Here is a 25,415-nt window from a genome sequence, read left to right as displayed (position 1 = left end):
TACGAAACCCGCCGAAACCCAGTCCCAGGTTCACTCCCCAATGGTGTACACTTCCCTGAGTCCCAGGTTCACTCCCCACTGCTACCTACTTCCCATACCTTTGTCGGGTTTCGTCGTGTTTCGGCGGGTTTCGGCTGGTTTCGGCGGGTTTCGTAAAAAAGACACACCCTCATATATTTCAGATAGCCTCACTACTCACTAATAATATCAGCTGCAAACATGGGTCTATTTGACTCCGTCCACAAATATAAAAACCAGGACTACAATGCATTAAAGAAAGAATGCCAGTCAAAGGGAACATTATTTATTGATATGGAATTCCCACCAGATGAGAGGTCCTTGTCAGCAACGTCAGGGAAATTTGGGAATGTTGTATGGAAAAGGCCCAAGGTTAGTTCAGTAGTTACTTTTACGTTTACTTTTATCATCTTCCCAAATTTTTTTTCTGAAGTTTTGAAGCATTTGAAATTATTTTCTTTCTATCTAAATATAGGTGCATTTTTCACATGAAACCAACTTAAACCCACGGGTAAATCAGCGAAAATTTCAATCTTTATATAAAAAGTTACAAAACTAAATGGATTTGTTTACTCTAGTCGCCGCCTTTCGGCCGGTCGTTGCTACCGTAGTTTGTAAAAAAATAAAATTCTTCATTTACTAGATACGTTTTCACACTTGGTTTGATATTGTTGTGCAGTGCGTGTGGCGGGGTTTTGAACCAGTCTGATGACAAAGTGTACCTGTATTGACTCCATACTCTGTCTGACCTATTCTTGAAGGAGTTTAGTTGGCGCTGAGACATCTTCTGTTGCGAGTTCCAGTTCCATGAATTTAGATAATACTCTCACACTGAAGTTTGTCTCACAGAGGTCTTTACAGATGGCTTCTTCAACTTCAGACTATGTCCTCTTGTCATTGTTGTCTCAGTCCAGTAAAGCAATTCACTTGACACTCTATAAATTCCTGTCAAGTACTTGTACTTGTAGTTGTAGCACTCAATCATGTCCCCTCTTGCTCTCCGATAGTAAAGGGAGGGCAGGTTGAGTTTCTTTCAGGCGTTCAAGTTCAATATAGTCCAGCTTTTGTAGCTCAGGGATGAGTCTAGACATTCTACGCTGTACTGACAACTGATTCTAGCAATTCTTCTGTTTCTTTGAGTCAAGGGTGCTAGGCCACATTACCATATTCAAGATGGGGTCGGATGATTGATTTGTAGTAGTAGCGTATGGCTACACTTCCAAATGTATTTCGTCAAACCAGCTTCTAAAGTCTTCCTCCGCCCTAAGGATGGTTTTGTAGCCACCTTCAAGTTTAGTGACTGGACAGTGGAGGACGATGTGATCGCTGGTCTCTGGAGCTGCCTGACATTTCTGGCAGGTATCACTGTTTCCAAGTTTCCATCTGCACATATTTGATGCAGTTCTGCCATGTCCAGTTAAGAGGCGGTTTGAGGAAATCCAGTATTTCCGATTGATTTGTATAAGGTGCTTAGTGAAGAGAGAGTGGTAAATCCCCTTCTGAGGAGTGCCAATAGCTTTTATTTGCTTTTTCAACTTGAATATAGATGTGCTGCTTGACATTGAGGTCTTTGTCTATATTAACACCAAGATCCTTTTCCAATTTTATTGATTCCAAAGCAGAGCTCTTAAGTCTTAGCACTGTAGACTTAAAACAGAGGATTACATTTTCCTAGGATCTCCAAAGTTGCATACTAATACTGTCACCATCACTATTTAGCGTTTGCACTGAGACAATTATAAAAGTAGTATGAGTGACAGACATGATCTTGATTTTGATGGCATACTGATCCACGACAATCATGTACGAACTATGCTATGCAGATGACACTGTTCTGATGACCCCATCCCTGGCCGAAGTCAGCAATTTGGTAAAATGTCCCATTATCTCCCCCAAATGGCAGAATGATTACCTTTTTGCCAACCTAAAACTGGGACGAAATGGAAGAGTGGACAAGGCTTTGCACTTACAGTCATCGGTTTGGGGTCGAACCCCATGGTTGGCATCTCATTTTTTCGCCTTGACCAAGAATTCAACCCTCACTGCTCACTTTGTTGCATGGCAGCTGATGCCTTGGTTATCTTGGTATTTTTTCCATGCACTAAAGTCATATTCCCCTTTGGATGAATAAAGGGAATTTTATCTATTTTATTTCCATCACAAAATTGAATGTGAAAGAGGGAAAAACAAAGCTTTGTTTAATAACTGATTTCTTAACCTTGTTTGTCTCGTTCCATAACTGATCTACCAAGAATTTCTAAACATCTCTTAGTCTTAGTCTTCGTGTGCTTCTCATGAAACAGAAAGAACGTCAACTTTGAAACATGGCATGCCTTTTGAAATTCAAATTCATTCCAACTTATCTTAATTACAACATGCTGTTTTGATATGAAAATTGGTATTTAATTAATTTTGAATTATATAAAAATATTGCTTCCTTTTTTTTTTTTTTTTTAATTTTTTTTTGGGGGGGGGGGGGGGGGGGGGGGGGGGAGGGTTTGTTGTTGTTAACAAAAAATAATATTTCTTTCCATTACACACAACTTTTGCTAAAGAGTACGAATTTCCCTTGATGCTTATTTTTCCTTTCTTCTCCAAAAGCAAATTTGCAACGACCCTCATTTATTTGTTGAGGGAGCAAGCACTGGGGATGTTTCACAAGGTAAACTGGGAAATTGTTGGTTTGTGGCCGCCTCTTCATGTCTGGCTTCATTCAAAGAAATTTGGCACAAGGTTGGTGAATTTGATGATAACGATGACGGCAGACTTGATTCTTATAGTTAATTGATTAAATCCAAATTATCTTATTTATTTTAAAAATAGGAGCCCAGAGAGTACAAGCAAACTGGATAATTTGATCACATATTAGGTCAAACTTCTATGGGCTTTTTTTTTTTTCACAAATGTTCAGACAGGAATGTTACAGTAACTGAGTCTAAGATGGAATATGACACTTGCAACTTGTTTTATTTTGAGGAAAGCAAGCGATTGCTTGGCTATTTCAAGCCCTAGACTGAGATAAACTCTAATAATTGATCGCTGAAAACATATCTGTTTTTTTTGGGGGGGGGGGGGGGGGGGGGGGAGGTTTCATGTCAAATTGTACGAGACTTGTCTTATGACATGTTGGTGCAAAGTTGAGTCCTTTGGAAAAGGTTATTAATCACATGTTTTCACCATATGGCATAACTGCATTGTCTCAGTTGAAAAAAAAGAAAAGTATATATATATATGTGTCATAACTTGTCCTACAAATGATATGTTTCCCTTTAGAATCCTTTGAAAGCTTTTTGAGTAATTGATATTGCATTATTTATAACTTCACATTTTAAGAATATATTTTTCTCTCTCTATGCTTGGGACTTCGCGATAATTATTTCTCTGATATTCTTATGATTTCCAATGTTTGTAACTTCTATTGAGAGAGAGAGCTCCATTCCTTAATCATCCTAGGGAGGGAGGGAGGTTGGGGGGGGGGGGGGGGGGGTTAATAATTTCTTTTCTGAGTTTGTCAATGGACCAGAAGAAAAGCCAATTGTTCATTTATGTTATCAAAACAATCTCAAATTGTAATAGTTTTAATTACATTATATGATCTGTAAATATGTGCATTTTCACAATTCAAGAAAGCTGATAGCGGCATCCATGAGTATCATTATAATAGATTTCATTTGTGACTAATCATTTCAAAATGGTATTATTTCTAGATGAATCTAATGCTTGAAATTGAATTTTGAGCCGAAAATTTAAAGATTGGTTTAAAGTATCAGAATCTGGATCTGAAATCTTCTTTAAATGTCCACCTTCACTCAGGTTATCCCAGACAGGTCCAACCAAGAATGGAATGAAGAGAAGCCAGACAACTATCAGGGTATCTTCAAATTCCAGTTCTGGCGCTATGGAGAATGGGTGGAGGTGGTTATTGATGACATGTTACCCACCATCAATGACCAGCTAATCTTCATTCACTCGCAGAGTCGTAATGAGTTTTGGTCCGCCCTGCTGGAGAAGGCTTACGCCAAGTTAGTACTCTGAACCTTGACCTATATTTAAGATAAAAGAGTCATGTGGCATTTATAGATGTAAAGTACAATCTATCCCTCTAAAGACACTCGTAAACTTGGTCATATTGATGATCTCTATTTCTGTATTATGGATTTAAATGGAATGAATTCTTTTTGTAATCGGGGAAGACACCTGAAATCATTTTGATAATTAGCAAAATCTTTTTCCGTTGGTACCCGTGTGATTTTATTTAAATTGCTGGCATGACAGAAAATAACTTCATGGCTAAGTTGAAGGTTCTTTTCTTTTCTTTTTTTAAAAGATTATTTTTTTATATAAATTACTTTTGATTGTCATGTCTATGATAAATTTTTTATTGCATGTTGTAGAGGATATGTGGACACTTTTAAGGACAAGTAGGCTATCCCAGATTTTACTGTTTTTGAGAAAATCAACATTGAAGATTTCGATCCCATAAAATGTCCAATTACTCGAATACTATTCAATGTTTTTTTTCAAAAGTTTCTGTGTGGAATGATAATTGTACTTGACGATGATAGTCATAAAAAAAAAGCAACAAATACATCACAGAATTCTCTTATTTTATTAAAAACAAGTGGGTTGGCCGAGTAGTCCATATTTAAACAGCATCACTGAGCAAAGAATTTACAATATATAATAAGGGCTATCCCACCCAATCTGCACATCAGGCCATCCCTTGTTAAATGGGCTATCCCATCTTACACATGGACATGTATGTTGCGAAATAATGGGCTGTCCCTCTCACACATGCAGACAATTTAATCAATTTTCCTATATTAAACCCATGTTTAATGCCTTGAATTATATGTTTTATGCGTCTTAACACATTACACTGACAAATGAAATGCAAAACATTACCTGATATGATGGCATTGTTTTTTGGTGGGGAGTTTCTTCATTCAGTCGTGAATTCGACATGTCTCGTGTTGAAGCCATGTTTGAAGGGTTAGCCCACTTACACTTATGTACACATTGTGTTTTTGGTTAAAACACAAGACAGTTTATACCGATAACGAAGCAAATAAACGAAATTGATGATTGAAACCTTTTCAGGGGGTTGGGCAACGCCCACTTTCGACCCCTTTGTAATTATTTTAAAAACTGAAAAATCTGGGATAGCCCACTTGTCCTTTAAAGCGTCCATATGAGAGAATTGTTGTTTTTTTTAATATAGAGTTATTCAATAATTTTAAGAAAATATTTTGCACATGTAGTGATGGAGACATAATCAATTAAAATGAATTTTACTGAGTTTAATTTCAATTTTTTACTTTATTCTTTCACTCTGTGCATCATCACATGTTACTTTAACTCTGGCCTATGGCATTTTAGACACAACAGGCTATTTTATTTGGTCCGTAAGATTTATATTTTATTTGTGAATATATGATCAAGGAAAACTTAGGGCAATGATTCAATAAGTCCTTGGTTGCTTATGTTGTCCAAATTGTTTTGGTTTTGTTGTTGTTTTTTTTTTAACTTTCAAACGGCTTGAGATTAGAGTCTTACATTGTTTAATGTAGCGGCCATGTTAATTCTTGTTTCAATTGGTCAAAGGCGTACAAAAGAGTCACAGATCTCTTTAAAAAGTTTATGTATTTGGCAATAGGCTTCAATACTCGTGATGTCACTTCCCTCGCAATGACGCATAGTAACTTAGTAACTGGTTCTAAACTATCGGTACAATAGCCAATGAAATACTTCTCTGACGAGCATAATAGTGTATCCAGAGGAGAAAAATATTATAAATCTGATCCTGTTTTGACTTTTATACAATCTGATTACATGACATGTGAACAAGTTCTAGCCAGCATGAACAATAAAAAAAAAATACAGATTTTCTTTGTTTAGAACCAAGCTGCTGGTTGCTAAGCGGACGTGACATCAGACTATTGAATTCAATTGGTGTTTGGGCATCTTAGTCTAATGTGAATGTGATATTCACTTTTTCTTTTTTCCCCAGACTGTTTGGGAATTATGAATCATTGGATGGCGGGGAACTGAGTGAAGCCCTAGAGGACTTTACTGGTGGTGTATCAGACATGTTGGATATGGTGAAGATGAACTTAGCCTCACAAGCAGAAGAGAGGGTGTCTCTGTTTGCCCGTATGCTGAAGGAAATGGACAGAAAGTCTCTTATGGCTGCATCGATCCCAGTAAGCATTTTCTACATGAAGCAGCATGCATGATGTGACCTTTCGTCTGGTTTGTGCGACTTTGTGGTATAGTGGTATGACTCTCGTGTTTGGACTGGACAGACATGGGGTCGAGCCTTGCCCTGCGCATAGTTGAGCCCTTGGAAAAGGCTCTTTTCTCACCTTCTTCTCACCCTACTCCGGTGTAAAATGAGTACCTGGCCGTTAACAGTGTTGTCTCTGTCCGAAAAAATTGTAATATCGCCTAATATGTCCCGTTGGCATAGGGACCCCTTGTAAAGCGCTTTGAGCAGGTTTTATTGCACTATATAAATGCTTTATTTTTTAAAAAATGTGATGAATTATTATATAAGTTTTAATATTTGTTCAATAATTCAAATGAAAGCATTATGACTAATATTATTGTTAGTGTAGTTGTTGGTATTGTCATTTTTAGTTATGGATTTTTCTCATATCTGCAATAACGATAAATGATTTATTCAACGATAAATGATTTATTCCAGGCTGCATCAGCTGAAGAAATGGAAGCCTCAACAGATATGGGTCTGGTCAAAGGTCATGCCTACGGCATTACAGCCGTCAAAAATGTCCACCTGGAGGGGTCGGGTCTCTTTGGCATTTTCAACAGAGACAAGCTGCCCATGATTAGACTGCGAAATCCTTGGGGCCAAGGGGAGTGGAAAGGAGCGTTCAGCGATGGGTAAAATTTGTTAATATACAGACGGTATCAGATTATTGAGAGAGATATTTTTTTTTATCAGTGAGAATAGAGGGTTGGGGCGGGGGGGTGTTAAGTGCGTATACACTTGTAACACTACCCTTGTAGTACCTATCCAACTTCTCTATATAAGTCATTAATCAAGACCGTTCTCCCTAGTACCCATCTCAGTCACACCTGACAATGGAATGTATTGTATCCCACTCTCACCTTAACGTCCTGTCCAACCTATATTATATCTAGTAATATTTGCCGATTGTTAGTTGTGTTCCTTCTCATATTGATATCATGTAAACACTGTTTATTAAAGTACCCATATTAACCTGAATACATCCTCGTTTGTTTATTATATTGGCAATACTATCTACGATCAGACATTTACATAAACCTTATTGTTGTAACCAACTTATATTATGGTGACAACACGTAACAGGGGGTGGGTAAAAATTGCTTAGAGACAGTTCTTCCTTATGAATGACGGAATTGCCACCATGATAGATGAAACAGATGAGTAGAAGTGGAGCCAATTTAAACTTTGATTTTGTTTGTTCTAAGTGTATATAATATATATATGACGCTGTACCAAAAATATAATTTTTGCAACATTCTTCACACACAAAAAAATGCTGTTAAAATTAAGTCATTTTTTAAAAAACAATTTAAAAAAAAAAAATTTTCTGGTTTAATTAGTTGAGAAATAACTAATTATTAATTTTTTTTTTTTTTTTTTTTCAAATGTTCCAAAAATAATCTTTTGGCACAGCCTGGTGTATAGATAGAATGCGCTTGGCCAAGGAGTTCACAACATTGCCATCCGGAAGTATAACAGACCAACACACAAACTCTGTGTAACATGAACTTTTATAGTCTGGTTAATACAGTTTAGTGAGAACAACTCACAAACGCGGATGGCAAAAACCATAACAAAGGCCTGAGTGACGTCATCTTCGAACTATCTACAGATAGAATGCGCTTGGCCAAGGAGTTCACAACATTGCCATCCGGAAGTATAACAGACCAACACACAAACTCTGTGTAACCATGAACTTTTATAGTCTGGTTAATACAGTTTAATGAGAACAACTCACAAACGCGGATGGCAAAAACAATAACAAAGGCCTGAGTGACGTCATCTGCATACTATGTATAGATTTATCAAATAAAAAATCCTCCCCAAAAACTAGAGCATTTATGCAGCGCATTATCCACTAAACATGCTCAAAGCACTTTACAGAGGTCTCCAACCAACAGCTAACATGTAGGGTGAGACATGTCACCAGTTAGGCGATATTACCCTTTCTTCTGACAGAGAGAATACTGTTAACGGCCAGGTACCCATTTTACACCTCAGTAGTGTGAGAGAGTGAGTAAAAAGTCTTCTCCAAGGACTGTCCAGTCCGAAGACAAGTGTCTAACCATTAGACCTACATCGCCGTATGAGGAGCATTGAGATCATACATTTTCTAATGTAATGATAGTAATAATAATGCTGAAAACTTATATAGCGCTAGAACTCCGAGACACCAGACTCTAAGCGCTTCTCTAAGCATTTCTTCTTGAAAAATATGGAAATTGTGGGTTGGTTTTTATTCTATGCATTATAAGTACCAGACTTCCTTTTCTGCGTAGTTTAAAAACCTTTTGGCCTGGTCCCAAAACACTAATTTTCTATGTCTTTTTTTCCCACTCAAAAACTCTTTGTTATCTTTAGCTCTAACTCTGCTATGTTCTCTTATTTTGATCAGATCTCCAGAATGGGAGAAAATCAGCAAATCGGATAGAGACAAAGTTGGTCTCAATTTTGAGGAGGACGGAGAGTTTTGGTAAGTTTGATTTAAACAGATTGCCCAGAATATAATTAATAAATAACAATGTGAAATTGAATTTAATCTTCAATTTAGTTACAAAAACAGATCAAATGGATGTTTCGGGTTTCCCCTTTATCAACAAAACAGGATGAATGAAACACTACAGATGAATGAGATTGTTAAAAACGCCACTACCACATTATCACATTCGTCTATAGTGTTTCATTCATCCTGTTTTGTTGATAAAGGGGAAACCCGAAACGTCCATTTGATCTGTTTTTGTAATTAAATTGAAGCTTACATTCAATTTAACAATGATATTTATTTCTTCGAGCTTCGAGCAGCCACATTTACATCATATAATTAAGAGAATCATGGAGAGTTTTGAATCATGAAATACAGTGTGCTATGTTTATTGTTTATTAAGATTTATGTTCATTGACAAATGAAAAGAAAATATTTTTAAAACGAACAAAACAATGAATCAAAAATCAGTCAAAGTTTTCCTTATTAAGCAGTGCTCATGGTTTTCCGTGGAAGTCTGCGATTCTGGACACAGGAGAAATTTCATCCTTTTCAACCCGTTCCCCAATTTTCGCAGTATCCCGCTTTTCTGCTAATTTTTTTGCGACACTATCATTCTCTTTTCATTTCAGCAATTCTTTCTATAAACGATGGGTGAACTGCTGGGTGGGGATCCTGACCTCCCATAGCGGGCAGGGAGGTACATACTGTGTCTTCTATCCCTTAGATCTGTTTTCCAACTTGATTTCTGTCTTTGTCTTGGAATGAGATTACTTGGTTTTGTCCTGTCCCTGGCCGGATACCCTGGCTGGGAGGGAAACAGTCAAATGTGTAGTTAGTTTTGGGAGATGAATTTTTTTTCCTTGTAAATCATCTCTCTGTTATGCACTGTATTATATTTTGTTTATGTATTATATATGATTTGTAAACATTTGAGTGTATTCCTCTTTGTGGGGACCTGTGCTTGTGTCTGGATGAGACTTTTAGGTGATCTCAAACTAAGTACTTTGATAGTGTGCTCTTGGAATCTACATCTGTTCTCTATTTTAACCAATTCCCTTTGTCTGCCTTATTCTTGGATGCTATAATTGTCATTCTAGAACTTTTTACTATCCCCATTTTCTTCCTTTTTACTGGCGCTTATATGACCTAAATGTGTTGCAAGCGCCGTAAAACACTTAAAAACAAACAACAAAAACATGGGTGAACTGTGTGATTAGCAATGATAGTTTATCATCTCTAGGGCTATGAAACTGGAGGTTAACACCATTAAAAATGGGACTTAAAAGACAAACGTTCAAAATATTCCTCCTTTTTAATGTTTTGTCACCATCAGCACTGATTAAGTATTTCAGCGCCATTGTCCGCACCATATGGCCAGAATAGAATCTGTTCTACTGGCCAATGGCCGCACAGTGCGGCCGGTCTTGAAAGGCAAAAATCAAAAGTACTATAAATTGAACCAATGGTATCATTTCTTTCATCAGAACATTAAATTGACCCTAGGAGGGGTATTCTAATTGAGATTTTGCGCCGAATTCAAATGTCGCTTTGTCTTAGCTTGTCATTCTCATGCTGCCTCAATCAGGTGTCAGCCATTTTGTGACGGAAATACGAATATAGCCTCAGCGCTGAAAGAGTTAAAGACAACTTGCCTTGTGTTTTGGTATTATTCTGCAGGATGACTTTCGAGGACTATTGCAAGTACTTTCACCAGACTTGTATCTGTCGTGTGGTGAACACTTCCTTCTTCAGCCTCTCCAAGACATGGCACGAGGGGAGGCTCATGGCCAGTGGAAGAAGCCTGACAGGGCTGGAGGATGTCCCAACAACAAGGACACTTTTCTCAAAAACCCACAGGTTTGCTCCCTTCTCCTTCCCCCTCCCCCCCCCCCCCCCCCCCCCCCCCCCCTTCCCTTTCCACATGACTGCTGCTATTCTCTGTCTCTTCAACTGGTAGTTTTCATCTATTTCTTATGCTTTGAATTTTCATGTAATTTATTTGTTGCGAGAATTAGTTATGAAAATTTCTAAGAAGATTTCAGGCTATGACTTGAATTACAAAATTTCAATGTCTATGATCTTTACAGGTGTAATTTAAAGATTATCCGCTGGATTTTTATTCGGATGAAAAAAACATCTCAGATAAACTTACGATCTTCATCATGTGAAAAAAATATATTAAACTGACAAGAAATTGATAGACAGCTGAATGAAGTTAATCATACAATCCTATGATTCTTGAATATAAAGGCAAGCAAGTAGATGAAAAAAAATTGAAGGCAGTGCAAAATAAAAGTGTGCAATACTCATTCATCTTTGTGTTTTCAGTACAAGTTTGATGTGGACGAAGATCAGGATGAAATTATGGTGCAATTGATGCAAAAGTCAACCCGAGACCGTCAAGGTTCCCAGAATATCACTGTGGGATTCACAGTTCTTAGGGTTTGTATTTTGTATTTGAATATATCATGGATAAAGACTTTGTTTGCATTGATAGTTAATATTTTGCATACATGTTGAATTAAAAAGTAATGGGTTTTTAAATCAGCTGTTGTTTATATCTATGCGATGATTTTTTCTAATTTCAAGGAATTCGCTCTTCATTGATAATGGTTTTTTTAAATAATAATTTTGATTCGATTTTTAAAAAAATCTGTCTCAACTGTTCAATCCAAAATTATAGAGGTTTTATTTTTAATGTTTTAGTACAGAATAAATAAATATTTCTGCCAGAGATAGGCAGGACAGGACACTTTTCTTGATATCTTTCGTTCACTTCATTGATGAAATTAATTAATAAGACAAGTACAATCTATGAGACACGACCTGAATATTTGAAGTCAGTTTTTGTATTGTGGAACATAGTTACTGACACACAAGTTCATCAATTTCTAAAAATATTAAATCAATTGTCCACAAATTACCTGCTGTCATATAATTTTCTGTGCTGTTTGGCCTTATTAAACGTTATCATTCTTTTTCTGGTTGGTGTTCCTGATCTCCCATAGTGGGCAGGGGAGGCACTTACTATGTCTCCTATCCTCCTATATCTGTTTTCCAACATGCTTTCTGTCTTTATTTTGAAAGGAAATTACTTGGTTTTGTCCTGGCCCTGGCCGGATATCCTAGCTGGGAGGGAAACAGTCAAATGTAAAGTCCGAGTTTTGGGAGATGATATTTTATGTTTTGTAAATTATCTCTCTATTATTCACTGTTTTATGTTTTGTTTACATATTATATATGTGTAAACATTTGAGTGTATTCCTCTTAATGGGGACCTGTGCTTGTGTCTGGATGAGATTTTGAGGTGATCTCAAACTAAGTACTTTGATAGTATGCTCCTGGAATCTACATCTGTTCCCATTTGAACCAATTCCCCTTTGTCTTACCTTTTCTTGGGTGCTTTAATTGTAATTCTAAAACTTTTTACCATCCATTTTCTTCCTATTTTACTGGCGCTGATATAACCTTTATGTGTTGCAAGTGCCGTTAAACCCTTAAAAACCAACAAAATTATCATTCTTTTTCTTTCTTCTACTTCTAATGTTGTCTTGGGAAGTTTCATCTCCGTATTCGAATGTCTTTTGAGGCTTGTTTATTCTGATCCTCTAATTTTTCTGTTTTAATCTCTACGCTGGTTCTTGTGTTCCGAAAGTCCTCTCAGATTAAAAAAAAATTTCTGTTACTTGTAGTTATTTCATTTCCAATTGCATCTTTTCTGTATCTGACAGGTGGAGCTTAATCGTGAGTACAGAATTCATGATCTTAGTCTCCAAGAGATGGTCACTTCATCTGCATTCAAGAACAGCCGCTCCATGTTTTTGCGCTATGGCCCAATGAAGAAGGGACGCTACGTAGTTGTTCCTTCAACCTTCGAGCCAAACCAAGAGACGTCATTCTTGCTTCGAGTATACACTTCCTCTAGTAACAGCTTTAAGTAGGTTCAAAATAACTAACATTTATAGTAACATTTCAATGTGTGCTAATGTGAAATCGTCAATTTTAAAAAAATTTTTTCTTTTCTTTTTAAAAATGATTTGAATGCCATTGGGGTTCCCGATAGCTCAGTTGGTAGAGCTTTCGCTTCACAAGCTAAGGGTCCGGGATCGATCCCGGATGCAGTTGAGGTTGTTTTTTCTTTTCTGACCCCTCTATTCACAAAGCAGTGATTGGGTAGTTAAATCTGTTTGATCTGGCAGAAAGTACTCTACAATAGACTTAGTGTCCTATCAATTTCATGCGATAGCAACAGGGATAAACTCCAGCAGCTCCTTGGGCCAAGTGGCTCTGAAGGGCACTTTTTTTGGTTCAAAATGGCATTACCGGGCTGCCAAGTGTCCTGCATTTTGAGGCTGTGTCTCACCGTTCCGCTTAAGGCAAGAATGTCCCGCATTTCCCTGAATTGATTAAAATATCTTTTTATTTAAAAAAAAAAAAATTTAAAAAATAGTTTCCTTGCCTCCACAGTTAACTTTTTAATTTGATCCCTTGCACCTTCAAAAAGGGCCAGATTTTTTTGGCACTATTAACTATTAAGAAGAACCATTTTTCTAGTCACATTGGCACTATAGTGCTAAATTATTTGTCAATTGGTCATTATAAGCTTTTTTTTCGGTAGCCATAATTCTCCCTTTGTCAAGTGTCAAATTATTATCACCACCTGTCATGATTACCCGTGATGTAACTCCCCCCCCCCCTGTCCAAAAGTGTCCCGCATTTTGACTTTGTGAACTTGGCAGCCCTGCATTACGCAGTGATTACATTAATTATGAATATATTTTTTTTCTCTTTGATCGGCTTTAATGACTCACCCAATTCATTTGAATTCAGAACAAATCAAGACCACCATTTTGCTACACAATGTAAACCTGTAAACTCTCAGTCAATTCGTCAAATTCAAATATTTTTTAAAAGGAAAGAAAGAAATGAAGAAAGAAAGAATTCATGAATCGTGGTCGAGTGACCGTAAAGTAAATAGGAATGTTCTACAGCGATACGCATAGCTTATGGGTCGTTTATATTAACGATGGATATATTGCCAAGGCTAAGCGATGCTTTTTAGAATTGCCATGTCTGAACACATCCCAGTGTATTTTCACACAGCCTTCGTTAAATTATTTTTTCACTTTCCAAACCTGTCCTAGCCAATTTTAACTGAGACGCCGAGCGATAAATTTCACTGTTTCGTCTAGGCCAAAATTGACCACATTTACCTGGAGGGAAGTAAAAGTATGAAAATTGTAAAATGTGAAAGCCGGAAGTGTGTTATGTAGACACCTTCAAATTGAAAGTTAGGGATTGCTACACTACCATCTCGATTGCCTCATATTGTAAACAAACAGGTTGACCGTTTCTAGTTTCTTCACTGATTGGGTACCTAATTATAAGGAACAATGGTAAGTAGCCTAATTTATTCCCGCGCAAATTAGTTTTCTGTCATTGTTTTGTTCAAGCGAGCTTGCTGTTTACTATTCATTTCAATTCTGTGGATTTTTCCACTACGACGAATTACGAAGAGTTTCAGTCAATTTTTTATAGAGCTCATTTACAGATCTAACAATGGTGTAACTTCAGGATGGACAGTGCTTGCAGTTTCTCATTGTACCTCCATCTTGGATATCAATGTATTCCTGTTATCTCTGACATTCCACATATTGTGATATTATGTTGACCAGTGATCCATAGCTTCCTGGTGGTTTTTTGGGGGGTTTTTCTTCTTTTAAAATTAAAAAAAAAAATTTCAGCAATAAAATAGTTGTGATCTAAGGGGGTGGGGCCGGTTGTGATCTAAGGGGGTGGGGCCGGTTGTGATCTAAGGGGGTGGGGTCGGTTGTGATCTAAGGAGGTGGGGCCGGTTGTGTTCTAAGGAGGTGGGGCCGGTTGTGATCTAAGGGGGTGGGGCCGGTTGTGATCTAAGGGGGTGGGGCCGGTTGTGATCTAAGGGGGTGGGGCCGGTTGTGATCTAAGGGGGTGGGGCCGGTTGTGATCTAAGGGGGTGGGGCCGGTTGTGATCTAAGGGGATGGGGCTGGTTGTGATCTAAGGGGATGGGGCCGGTTGTGATCTAAGGGGGTGGAGCCGGTTGTGATCTAAGGGGATGGGGCCGGTTGTGATCTAAGGGGATGGGGCTGGTGGATAACGTATTTCACTTATACCCTGAGAACCTGATTTCGAGACCAACCTTTAGCATCTAATTTTTTTTTCATTGTGACTAGAAACGGATCTCTTTGGGTCACTTTAGGGTGCTGCATTGTGGCTAGAAACGGATCTCTTTGGGTCACTTTAGGGTGCTGCATTGTGGCTAGAAACGGATCTCTTTGGGTCACTTTAGGGTGCTGCATTGTGACTAGAAACGGATCTCCTTTGGGTCACTTTAGGGTGCTGCATTATGACTAGAAACGGATCTCCTTTGGGTCACTTTAGGGTGCTGCATTGTGGCTAGAAACGGATCTCTTTGGGTCACTTTAGGGTGCTGCATTGTGACTAGAAACGGATCTCTTTGGGTCACTTTAGGGTGCTGCATTGTGGCTAGAAACGGATCTCTTTGGGTCACTTTAGGGTGCTGCATTGTGGCTAGAAACGGATCTCTTTGGGTCACTTTAGGGTGCTGCATTGTGACTAGAAACGGATCTCCTTTGGGTCACTTTAGGGTGCTGCATTGTGGCTAGAAACGGATCTCTTTGGGTCACTTTAGGGTGCTGCATTGTGGCTAGAAACGGATCTCTTTGGGTCACTTTAGGGTGCTGCATTGTGACTAGAAACGGATCTCCTTTGGGTCACTTTAGGGTGCTGCATTGTGACTAGAAACGGATCTCCTTTGGGTCACTTTAGGGTGCTGCATTGTGACTAGAAACGGATCTCCTTTGGGTCACATTAGGGTGCTGCATTGTGACTAGAAACGGATCTCCTTTGGGTCACTTTAGGGTGCTGCATTGTGACTAGAAACGGATCTCCTTTGGGTCACTTTAGGGTGCTGCATTGTGGCTAGAAACGGATCTCTTTGGGTCACTTTAGGGTGCTGCATTGTGGCTAGAAACGGATCTCTTTGGGTCACTTTAGGGTGCTGCATTGTGGCTAGAAACGGATCTCTTTGGGTCACTTTAGGGTGCTGCATTGTGACTAGAAACGGATCTCCTTTGGGTCACTTTAGGGTGCTGCATTGTGGCTAGAAACGGATCTCTTTGGGTCACTTTAGGGTGCTGCATTGTGGCTAGAAACGGATCTCCTTTGGGTCACTTTAGGGTGCTGCATTGTGGCTAGAAACGGATCTCCTTTGGGTCACTTTAGGGTGCTGCATTGTGGCTAGAAACGGATCTCTTTGGCACACTTTAGTGTGCTGCATTGTGGCTAGAAACTGCTTTGGGTCACTTTAGGGTGCTGCATTGTGGCTGGAAACGGGTCTCCTTTGGGTCACTTTAGGGTGCTGCATTGTGGCTAGAAACGGATCTCTTTGGCACACTTTAGTGTGCTGCATTGTGGCTAGAAACTGATCTCTTTGGGTCACTTTAGGGTGCTGCATTGTGGCTGGAAACGGATCTCCTTTGGCACACTTTAGGGTGCTGCATTGTGGCTAGAAACGGATCTATTTGGCACACTTTAGGGTGCTGCATTGTGGCTAGAAACGGATCTCCTTTGGCACACTTTAGGGTGCTGCATTGTGGCTAGAAACTGATCTCTTTGGGTCACTTTAGGGTGCTGCATTGTGGCTGGAAACGGATCTCCTTTGGCACACTTTAGGGTGCTGCATTGTGGCTAGAAACGGATCTATTTGGCACACTTTAGGGTGCTGCATTGTGGCTAGAAACGGATCTCTTTGGGTCACTTTAGGGTGCTGCATTGTGGCTAGAAACGGATCTCTTTGGGTCACTTTAGGGTGCTGCATTGTGGCTAGAAACGGATCTCCTTTAGCACACTTTAGGGTGCTGCATTGTGGCTAGAAACGGATCTCTTTGGGTCACTTTAGGGTGCTGCATTGTGGCTAGAAACATATCTCCTTTGGCTCACTTTAGGGTGCTGCATTGTGGCTGGAAACGGATCTCTTTGGGTCACTTTAGGGTGCTGCATTGTGGCTAGAAACGGATCTCTTTGGGTCACTTTAGGGTGCTGCATTGTGGCTAGAAACGGATCTCCTTTGGCACACTTTAGGGTGCTGCATTGTGGCTAGAAACTGATCTCTTTGGGTCACTTTAGGGTGCTGCATTGTGGCTGGAAACGGATCTCCTTTGGCACACTTTAGGGTGCTGCATTGTGGCTAGAAACGGATCTATTTGGCACACTTTAGGGTGCTGCATTGTGGCTAGAAACGGATCTCTTTGGGTCACTTTAGGGTGCTGCATTGTGGCTAGAAACGGATCTCCTTTGGCACATTTTAGGGTGCTGCATTGTGGCTAGAAACGGATCTCTTTGGGTCACTTTAAGGTGCTGCATTGTGGCTAGAAACGGATCTCCTTTGGCACACTTTAGGGTGCTGCATTGTGGCTAGAAACGGATCTCTTTGGGTCACTTTAGGGTGCTGCATTGTGGCTAGAAACGGATCTCTTTGGGTCACTTTAGGGTGCTGCATTGTGGCTAGAAACGGATCTCTTTGGGTCACTTTAGGGTGCTGCATTGTGGCTAGAAACGGATCTCTTTGGGTCACTTTAGGGTGCTGCATTGTGGCTAGAAACGGATCTCTTTGGGTCACTTTAGGGTGCTGCATTGTGACTAGAAACGGATCTCCTTTGGAAGCAACTTTAGAATGATTTTTTTTCCTTTTATGTCATGTTGGTGGCCTTGGATGCACATCACTCAACTCCAATTATATGCAATTTTCTGATTTAAGGCCAATGAAAAGGCTTTATTTTGACATGTGATCAAACTATTCATGTCCATTGGACTTTTATAATGTTGATAGATTTTCAAATCTCATGAGTTTGCGATCAAGGTCATCGATATACAGGTCCTACATCCTAGATAAATGAATATATTTTTAGCATGAGGATAATTACAAATTACATTGTTTCTGGCGTAGAAATGTTAATAAAAAAAAATTGGGTTCTATTTTTTAAATTTCATGACTTAACTACATGTCTTGTTTAACCAGAGAGCTGAAGCAGGACCGTCCAGTCAAGAGCTGGTACCAGTGTTGTGGTGGCGCTGCCAAGATGGTGACCCAGATCAGGGTGGTCAAGGCTGTGGGTTTGGAGAGGCAGGACACTTCAGGAGGTTGGATGTTCAATAATTACTAACGAAAGAGTGAAAATGGAGAGGGGCTTGGTACAGGAACAATACAGACAATGGACGTTTTGGGTACAAACCCTTCATCAGCACAACAATACACAAATTAACATGGAAAACGTGTTTTAAACGTTAATTTGTGTATTGTTGTGCTGATGAAGGGTTTGTATCTGAAACGTCCAATGTCTGTATTATAATCCTATACGAAGCCTCTCTCCATTTTCACTCTTTCGTTCTTATTCTCACTATCACAGGCTTCAGGCAGCCCCTGTCATTTTCTATGTTAAATAATTGTATTATTACGTAGGGTATTTCCATGATTTCACTATGTGTTCAATGGGCTTCACAATGCTTCATTTATTCCCCCAGTGAGCCATTTAGAACCAATTTTCCATTTCATAAAGCGAGTGTCCTTTTCAATAATAGCCCATTCTTACAGTACTTGTCAGTGTCACTTCCTAACTTCAAGTCAAAGCGAAATCAGGCTGCTACAAGTTGTGGACTGTAAAAAGTCATGAACAAATATGAATATAACAACTTCAAAAAAAGGACAAAATACCAAAACACGGAACGTTTCGGGCTCAAAACCCTTCTTCAGCCAACAACAACAAAACAATAAAGACATATATTCATGACTAAATTCCAGATAGACGACAGAGATATCTCCTGGGTGGGGTTCCTGACCTCCCATAGCGGGCAGGGAGGTACACACTGTGTCTTCTATCCCCTTATATCTGTTTTCCAACATGCTTTCTGTCTTTGTCTTGGAATGAGATTACTTAGTTTTTTTCCTGGCCCTGGTCGGAGTCCTGGCTGGGAGGGAAACAGTCCAATGCATAGTTATTGTTTTTGGAGATTATATTTTGTTCCTTGTAAATCATCTCTCTGTTATGTATTAGTATATTTATTATTTTCAATGAATAATGTAAGCATTTGAGTGTATTCCTCCTTGTTGGATTTTGTGATTGTGTCCGGATGAGAATTATATAGGTGATCTCAAACTAAGTACATTGGTGGTATGCTCTTGGAATCTACATCTGATCCCTATTTGTTCCCAGTTCCCCTTTGTCTTACTTTCTCTTGGATGCTTTAATTGTAATTCTAGAACTTTTTACTGTCCCATTTTCTTCCTTTTTACTGGCGCTGATATAACCTAAATGTGTTGCAAGCGCCGTAAAACCCTTAAAAACAAAACAAAAACAGAGATATCTCCTTGTATAAACACAGAGATATCTGTCGTCTATCTTGAATTTAGTAATGTCTTTATTGTTTTTTGTTGTGGCTGAAGAAGGGTTTTGATCCCGAAACGTTGCGTGTTTTGGTATTTTGTCCTTTTTTTTTTGAAGCTGTTTTATTCATTTTTGTTTAAGACTTCCTAGCTTCCTATCATACCCAGGTACTCATTCACACATGAATCGTCTGATGATACCTGAAAGTGTTACAGGGTCTGTAAAAACTCCTTAAACACTGCATACAGTTAACTTTACAACCGGTCTGAAGTTGCATGTTTTTTATACATACAAAATTATCTGAAATGAGCAATTATGAGAACAGTTGTTTAAAATCATGCTGAAATGAAATTGATTAAAAAATGACATTGAGTTTTGGGCTTGTTTAGTTCTCACGCGCTCTGAGGTTTCGACGAAAGAAGCTTTATAAATATGCTTGTTATTATTATTATTATTATTATATATTATTATTATTATTATTATTATTATTATTATTATTATTATTATTATTATTATTATTATTATTATTATTATTATTATTATTATTATTATTATTATCATTATTATTATTATTATTATTATTATTATTATTATTATTATTATTATTATTATTATTATTATTATTATTATTATTGTTATTATTATTATTATTATTATTATTATTATTATTATTATTATTATTATTATTATTGTTATTATTATTATTATTATTATTATTATTATTATTATTATTATTATTATTATTATTATTATTATTATTATGATGATGATGATTATGATTATGATGATTGTATTGTAATAAATTGAAGGGATGAGGAGGAATGACGTATTGTTGTGCGTAATGAGGTATTCAAGGATATTCCAATCTTCTTGTCTTTTGACTGCCTGGATTCATTCTTGAAATTATGACAATTGTGTCAGTGCATGACATAATCATTGGAAGGGGAACATTTTGGATTTGTTTTTGTTTTTTTGTTGTTTTTTTTTTTTTGCATTTTCTGAAAGAATTTTCTCCCCAGAGCATTCTAATCTTTATTTGAAGTAAATCGGGTGATTTTTCATGAAGTTATGGTCAGATATATGGGAAAGGTATCCAACCGTTCACTTTGACTATCTCTAAAAAGTATCTAAAAGTGAAATTAAGCTTTGATATTTCCCGAAGATGTACAAAAAGGGTTGATTTAATCATTTATTACGAACTTATTTTTGTTAAAAATTGACCTTCTAACTAAACTTGGCAATATCTCAGTTCAAACCTTTTCACCATCCGACTGATTATGTCATTCACTGTAACATATTTTGTTACATTAGCTTTTGTACCATGTTTCTCTTGATGAAAATATGAATTTATTTATGAACATATGAAATGAAAAAAAAATTGTTCTCTCTACAGTAAAATATGAAAAAAATAAAATGTCACTATGGCTGTATGTAGGCTTGTAGGTCTTCCATAGTAGAATAGAATAATGTGTGTAAAATGCCTTGCCCAAGACCCAGGTCAGAGTTTTCTATTGTGTCACACATCCACCCACTATTGCTCATGGCTGGTTGACTCGAGTTTGAGTCTTTTTGATGAGTTTGGGGATATTTTAATCTATTGAAATAAGAAGTGGACTTAAATAAGTAAAAGGCATTTTTGTAGTCTATGACAATGATAGTAAATCCAGATGATATGGCTGTTTGGGAAAAAGGTTTGAATATAATCGAAATTTGGAGAAGGGAAGGTGTATTGATAAGACACTAGCGGTTAAATATCGCGAGTTTGAATCCTACTGGCGATAATTAGATTTTCTTTTAAAGAAAGTAAAAAAAATCAGACGACTGATAGAGTCTTGACAATGATATCTTGATATGTGTTGAAAAGGCATTAAAATTTTGGGTGTTACTTTCAGGAGCAGACCCATACTGCATTGTGAAATGTGAAGGCCAGAAGGTTCGAATACCAGGTTGTGATAACACAGTCAACCCGGAATGGAATTACTCAGCTCTCTTCTACAGAAGCAACCCCCTCAAGTCACCCATTAAGATACAGGTAGACGTCTTTTTATCGGACCCCACCATTTTTGGCAAAAAATTATTTCAAAATTTTCCAAAGAAAATGATGGATTTTGCAGAAGAAAATAATTAAATTTTTCAAAACATTTGCTGGTTTCTAAATATGTTGTATTACACCTAACAACTAACTACATGCAACCCATGTAATAAAATATCCCCGCGGAATTACGCAATTTCAAACTCAAAATTATGGGACAAATTTTGCCAGAAATTTTGGTGATGTGAAAACAGGCATAAAGTTGGGTAAACAAAATTACAATAAAAATCTTCATCACCGCGGGGAACACAAATTTCGTAACAAAATGAACAAAACTAAATACAGTCAAAAGAATTTGTCAAAAATTTGCAAAACGTGTAGAGTTTGCGGTTGTAATGCAAATCAGAAAATTTTCCTCAATTTTGCGGCCGTAAGCTGTGCAAAAGAACGCTGGGCCAGTTTTATATATCTTGGCCACAGTGACCAAGTTTTGGAAAGGAGTTATAAACTAAAGCAAAACAAACAAAAAAAGCTACTGTTTATTTTGTCCCCGAGTTTTGTTGCTGATTTTAGTTGGCTTTGGTGGTGGAATGACAACAAATCAAACTTTGTACTTGAAGATTTCCCTAGTTTATTTTAGATTATATACTGAAATAACTCTTGTCTAATTTGGATATTTTCTTCAAAAATCCAATTTTTGCCCAACTGGAACAGAATAAAATCGTTAAAAATATTTTCTCTTTCATCAATGGATGTTTTCAATACGAAATGCACGATACAGTTGTGGAACGTTTGTACACGTCAATGACGATACAGTTGTGGAACGTTTGTACACGTCAATGACGATACAGTTGTGGAACGTTTGTACACGTCAATGACGATACAGTTGTGGAACGTTTGTACACGTCAATGACGATACAGTTGTGGAACGTTTGTACACGTCAATGACGATACAGTTGTGGAATGTTTGTACACGTCAATGACGATACAGTTGTGGAATGTTTGTACACGTCAATGATGATACAGTTGTGGAACGTTTGTACACGTCAATGACGATACAGTTGTGGAACGTTTGTACACGTCAATGACGATACAGTTGTGGAACGTTTGTACACGTCAATGACGATACAGTTGTGGAACGTTTGTACACGTCAATGACGATACAGTTGTGGAACGTTTGTACACGTCAATGACGATACAGTTGTGGAACGTTTGTACACGTCAATGACGATACAGTTGTGGAACGTTTGTACACGTCAATGACGTGAAAATTGATGGGTGGAAACCTTGTCTTTGTGCACGATAGAAAAGATGTGTAACAGATTTTGTACACATTGGGGGATGGGGGGGTCCCGATAGCACAGTAGTTGGTAGACCATTTGCTTCTCAATCAAAGGGACTGAGATCAATCCCGGGTGGTCAAGATTATCCCCCCCCCCCCCCCCCCAATTCATCTGGCAGTGATTGAGTAGCTGGGTCTTGTGGATATGGTGTAAAGTACTCGGTGATAGACTAGCATCCTATCCAAGGGGTAGCAAGCAATTGCAATTGACCATTTCACGCTATAGAAGCTAGGATAATCCCGGGTCATTGGAGCCGGAGATTATCCTAGCTTCTATAGCGTGAAATGGTCAATTGCAATTGCTTGCTACCCCTTGGATAGGATGCTAGTCTATCACCGAGTACTTTACACCATATCCACAAGACCCAGCTACTCAATCACTGCCAGATGAATTGGGGGGGGGGGGGGGGAATAATCTTGATTTGGTGTATTTGTTGCCGAATTCAGGTTTGTTTACCCCCTACACTTACAACATAATTATTGTTAAACGCTATTTTGGATTGAACAGGATAAGATATTTAAGTGTCTTATAATAAAATGTTTTATTTGTAAAAAATTGACTTTTCCAGTTCGATCAAATCTCATGAAATAAAAATGATGTTTAACAAGACTTGTGCAGCTATGTGGTCTAGTGGTATGACACTCGCTTTCGTATCAGAAGGTCCTGGGTTAGAGCGTTGCGCTCGGCGCATAGTTGAGTCCTTGGAAAAGACCCCTTACTCACATTCTCTCACTGTACTCATGTGTAAAATGAGTACCTGGCTGTTAACAGCGCTGTCTCTGTCGGAAAAAAATTGCAATGTCGCCTAACAGGCGTCATGTCTAGTTCTACATGTTAAATGTAGCTGTGAGCTAGGGACTCCTTGTAAAGTGCTTTGAGCACGTTTAGTGGATATATACGCTATATAAAAGCTCATTTTTTAATTTTTTTTAATTCAATTTTTTTTTCTCTTCTTTTTATCATGGTCTCACCAGATTTGGAACAACAACATTCTGAGAGATGAATACCTAGGCAAGCACGTCTTCATGTCAACCGAAGACAGCAAACAGAAGGGCCTAGAGGTTGGGCTGGTTGGCCGCAAAGGGGAGACAAACACAGTTAAACCTGGAAAACTCACTGTGGTCATTACGCAAAACCGGGACTTGTTTGCAGTTTAGTTATTGTTGAGCCATTTTAATCTTTTATTTTTAAGCGATTTTTGCAGGCTGGAGAAATAGCATGGCATTTATGTGAAGCACAGCGTGTTTTATTCGTTTTAACAATTTTTTATCTCTGTTTTTACACAAATTTAATATAAGATATTTATGGGTTTACTTGTCTTCAGTGGCTTATTTTTAAAATATCATTTGTTTTACTGTAATGACATCAGTTTTTGTTTTCATAGCCATAGTTATGCAATGCACATTTTAAAAAAAGATGTAAGAACAAGAGTAATTCAGGAAGCAGGGGGCGGGGGAAAGCAATATCAGTGCTATTATAAAAACGCTTTATTTTTTTGTTTGTGTAAAAAAATTTCAGAGACACTTTTTTTTTTTAATTTTAAAATTCACTTTTTAAAAATTCCATGGTCAAATTTATCCTTGAGGTTTTCTAAAGAGAGAAAAAAAAAGAAAAGAATAAAATAGCTCAAGATTTGGTGGCAAAGCAGCCTGTAAATTAAGGATTAAATTTATAGGGAGGAAAGAAGTAAAATGGTAAGAGGAGGTCTTGAAAAATGGGTTTCATGAGAGAGAGCGAAATGCCTTGCCGATCTTCTCTCCTCTCCAATTTGTTACAGAATCTCTGAAATTGACTGCCTGTAATCGTGGTGAGAGAGAGCGAAATGCCTTGCCGATCTTCTCTCCTCTCCAATTTGTTACAGAATCTCTGAAATTGACTGCCTGTAATCGTGGTCTTACCGTGCCAGCTTTTTGGTGGTTTGGATATCGTGAAATTGAAAGTAGAATTTAAGACAACAGTTCAATAGTTGAGATGAAAATGCCGACATCAATCAGCATTGTCAATCTTCCTCCCAGGCACCAGTTCCTTTTCACCCCCTCACTGATAGTGTGATTTTCAATTCCCACCTGTATAATACATTTTTTTAATAGACTTTATCGCATTAAAAAAATTTATTTGCATTTTTTAAATAGACTTTCTCGCATTTTAAAAATGTAATTGAAAGTTGTTTTGATGTGAAAAATCGATTGGTTTGTAGTCTCTGATTTTGATGAAAGGCAACTGAAGTTAGGAAAAAAGGAGAATTGTGATAGCTTTTGAGTATTTTAACAGATTAAATTGATTTGATATTAACATCCCATAGTGATCATTACTCGTTTCATTTATTTTTAATTTAAAGATCTTATTATATCAGAGGGTAAGCTTTTGATGTCAGCCAAGCAGAAAGTGCCAATTTGAGAAGACTACATTCTATACATTGTGCTCAATTGAGAGATTATTTGGTCATGGTTGTGAGGGTCAGATTAAGTCCAGTTCTTCGTGTTATATCCGATATTGTAAGATAAAGTATGTTGTGGTAATGTTGTATTCTCCAAATTTATATATTTTTGTACATGACATAAATACAGTTGTTTAACTTTGAGAACCAAGTGGTATATTTGCTATAAACCTACAAAATTTTTGGAAATTTCATCACGTTTATTAATGTGAACGATATGTTTAAAATTATTTTTTGGAAAACGGGGGACAAATCTTAAAACAAACCAATGCTAATGTTAAGTAGAAAATGTGTGAAGGAGGATTTTTATTGATTAAGGTTACGACTTTTGCCATGCTGATTTTTGATGTCGTGCAACAAGACGTCACCATTTAGTAGTGATTCCA

The 25,415-nt window shown here is 37.7% G+C and overlaps 1 protein-coding gene across 1 annotated transcript; it reads left to right on the top strand.

The window, feature by feature from the left end:
• Nucleotides 1–155: 155 nt before the first annotated feature.
• On the top strand, nucleotides 156–24,214 carry LOC144955869 (calpain-5-like). The gene is given in 13 exon segments (XM_078886099.1): nucleotides 156–390; nucleotides 2,620–2,751; nucleotides 3,832–4,040; nucleotides 6,029–6,221; nucleotides 6,725–6,921; nucleotides 8,685–8,762; nucleotides 10,452–10,549; nucleotides 10,552–10,631; nucleotides 11,103–11,216; nucleotides 12,506–12,711; nucleotides 17,855–17,976; nucleotides 21,110–21,249; nucleotides 23,567–24,214. Coding segments are annotated over 13 exon segments (1,923 nt in total). The 5' UTR covers nucleotides 156–219; the 3' UTR covers nucleotides 23,750–24,214.
• Nucleotides 24,215–25,415: the final 1,201 nt, after the last annotated feature.

Source organism: Berghia stephanieae, chromosome 10 (genome assembly GCF_034508935.2).
Source record: "Berghia stephanieae isolate SIO BIC M18660-M18661 chromosome 10, UCSD_Bste_1.3, whole genome shotgun sequence".
NCBI classification, from domain to species: Eukaryota; Metazoa; Mollusca; class Gastropoda; order Nudibranchia; family Aeolidiidae; genus Berghia; species Berghia stephanieae.
The sequence above is the reverse complement of the archived record's forward strand: the minus strand, read 5'-3'. Positions and strand labels throughout refer to the sequence as shown.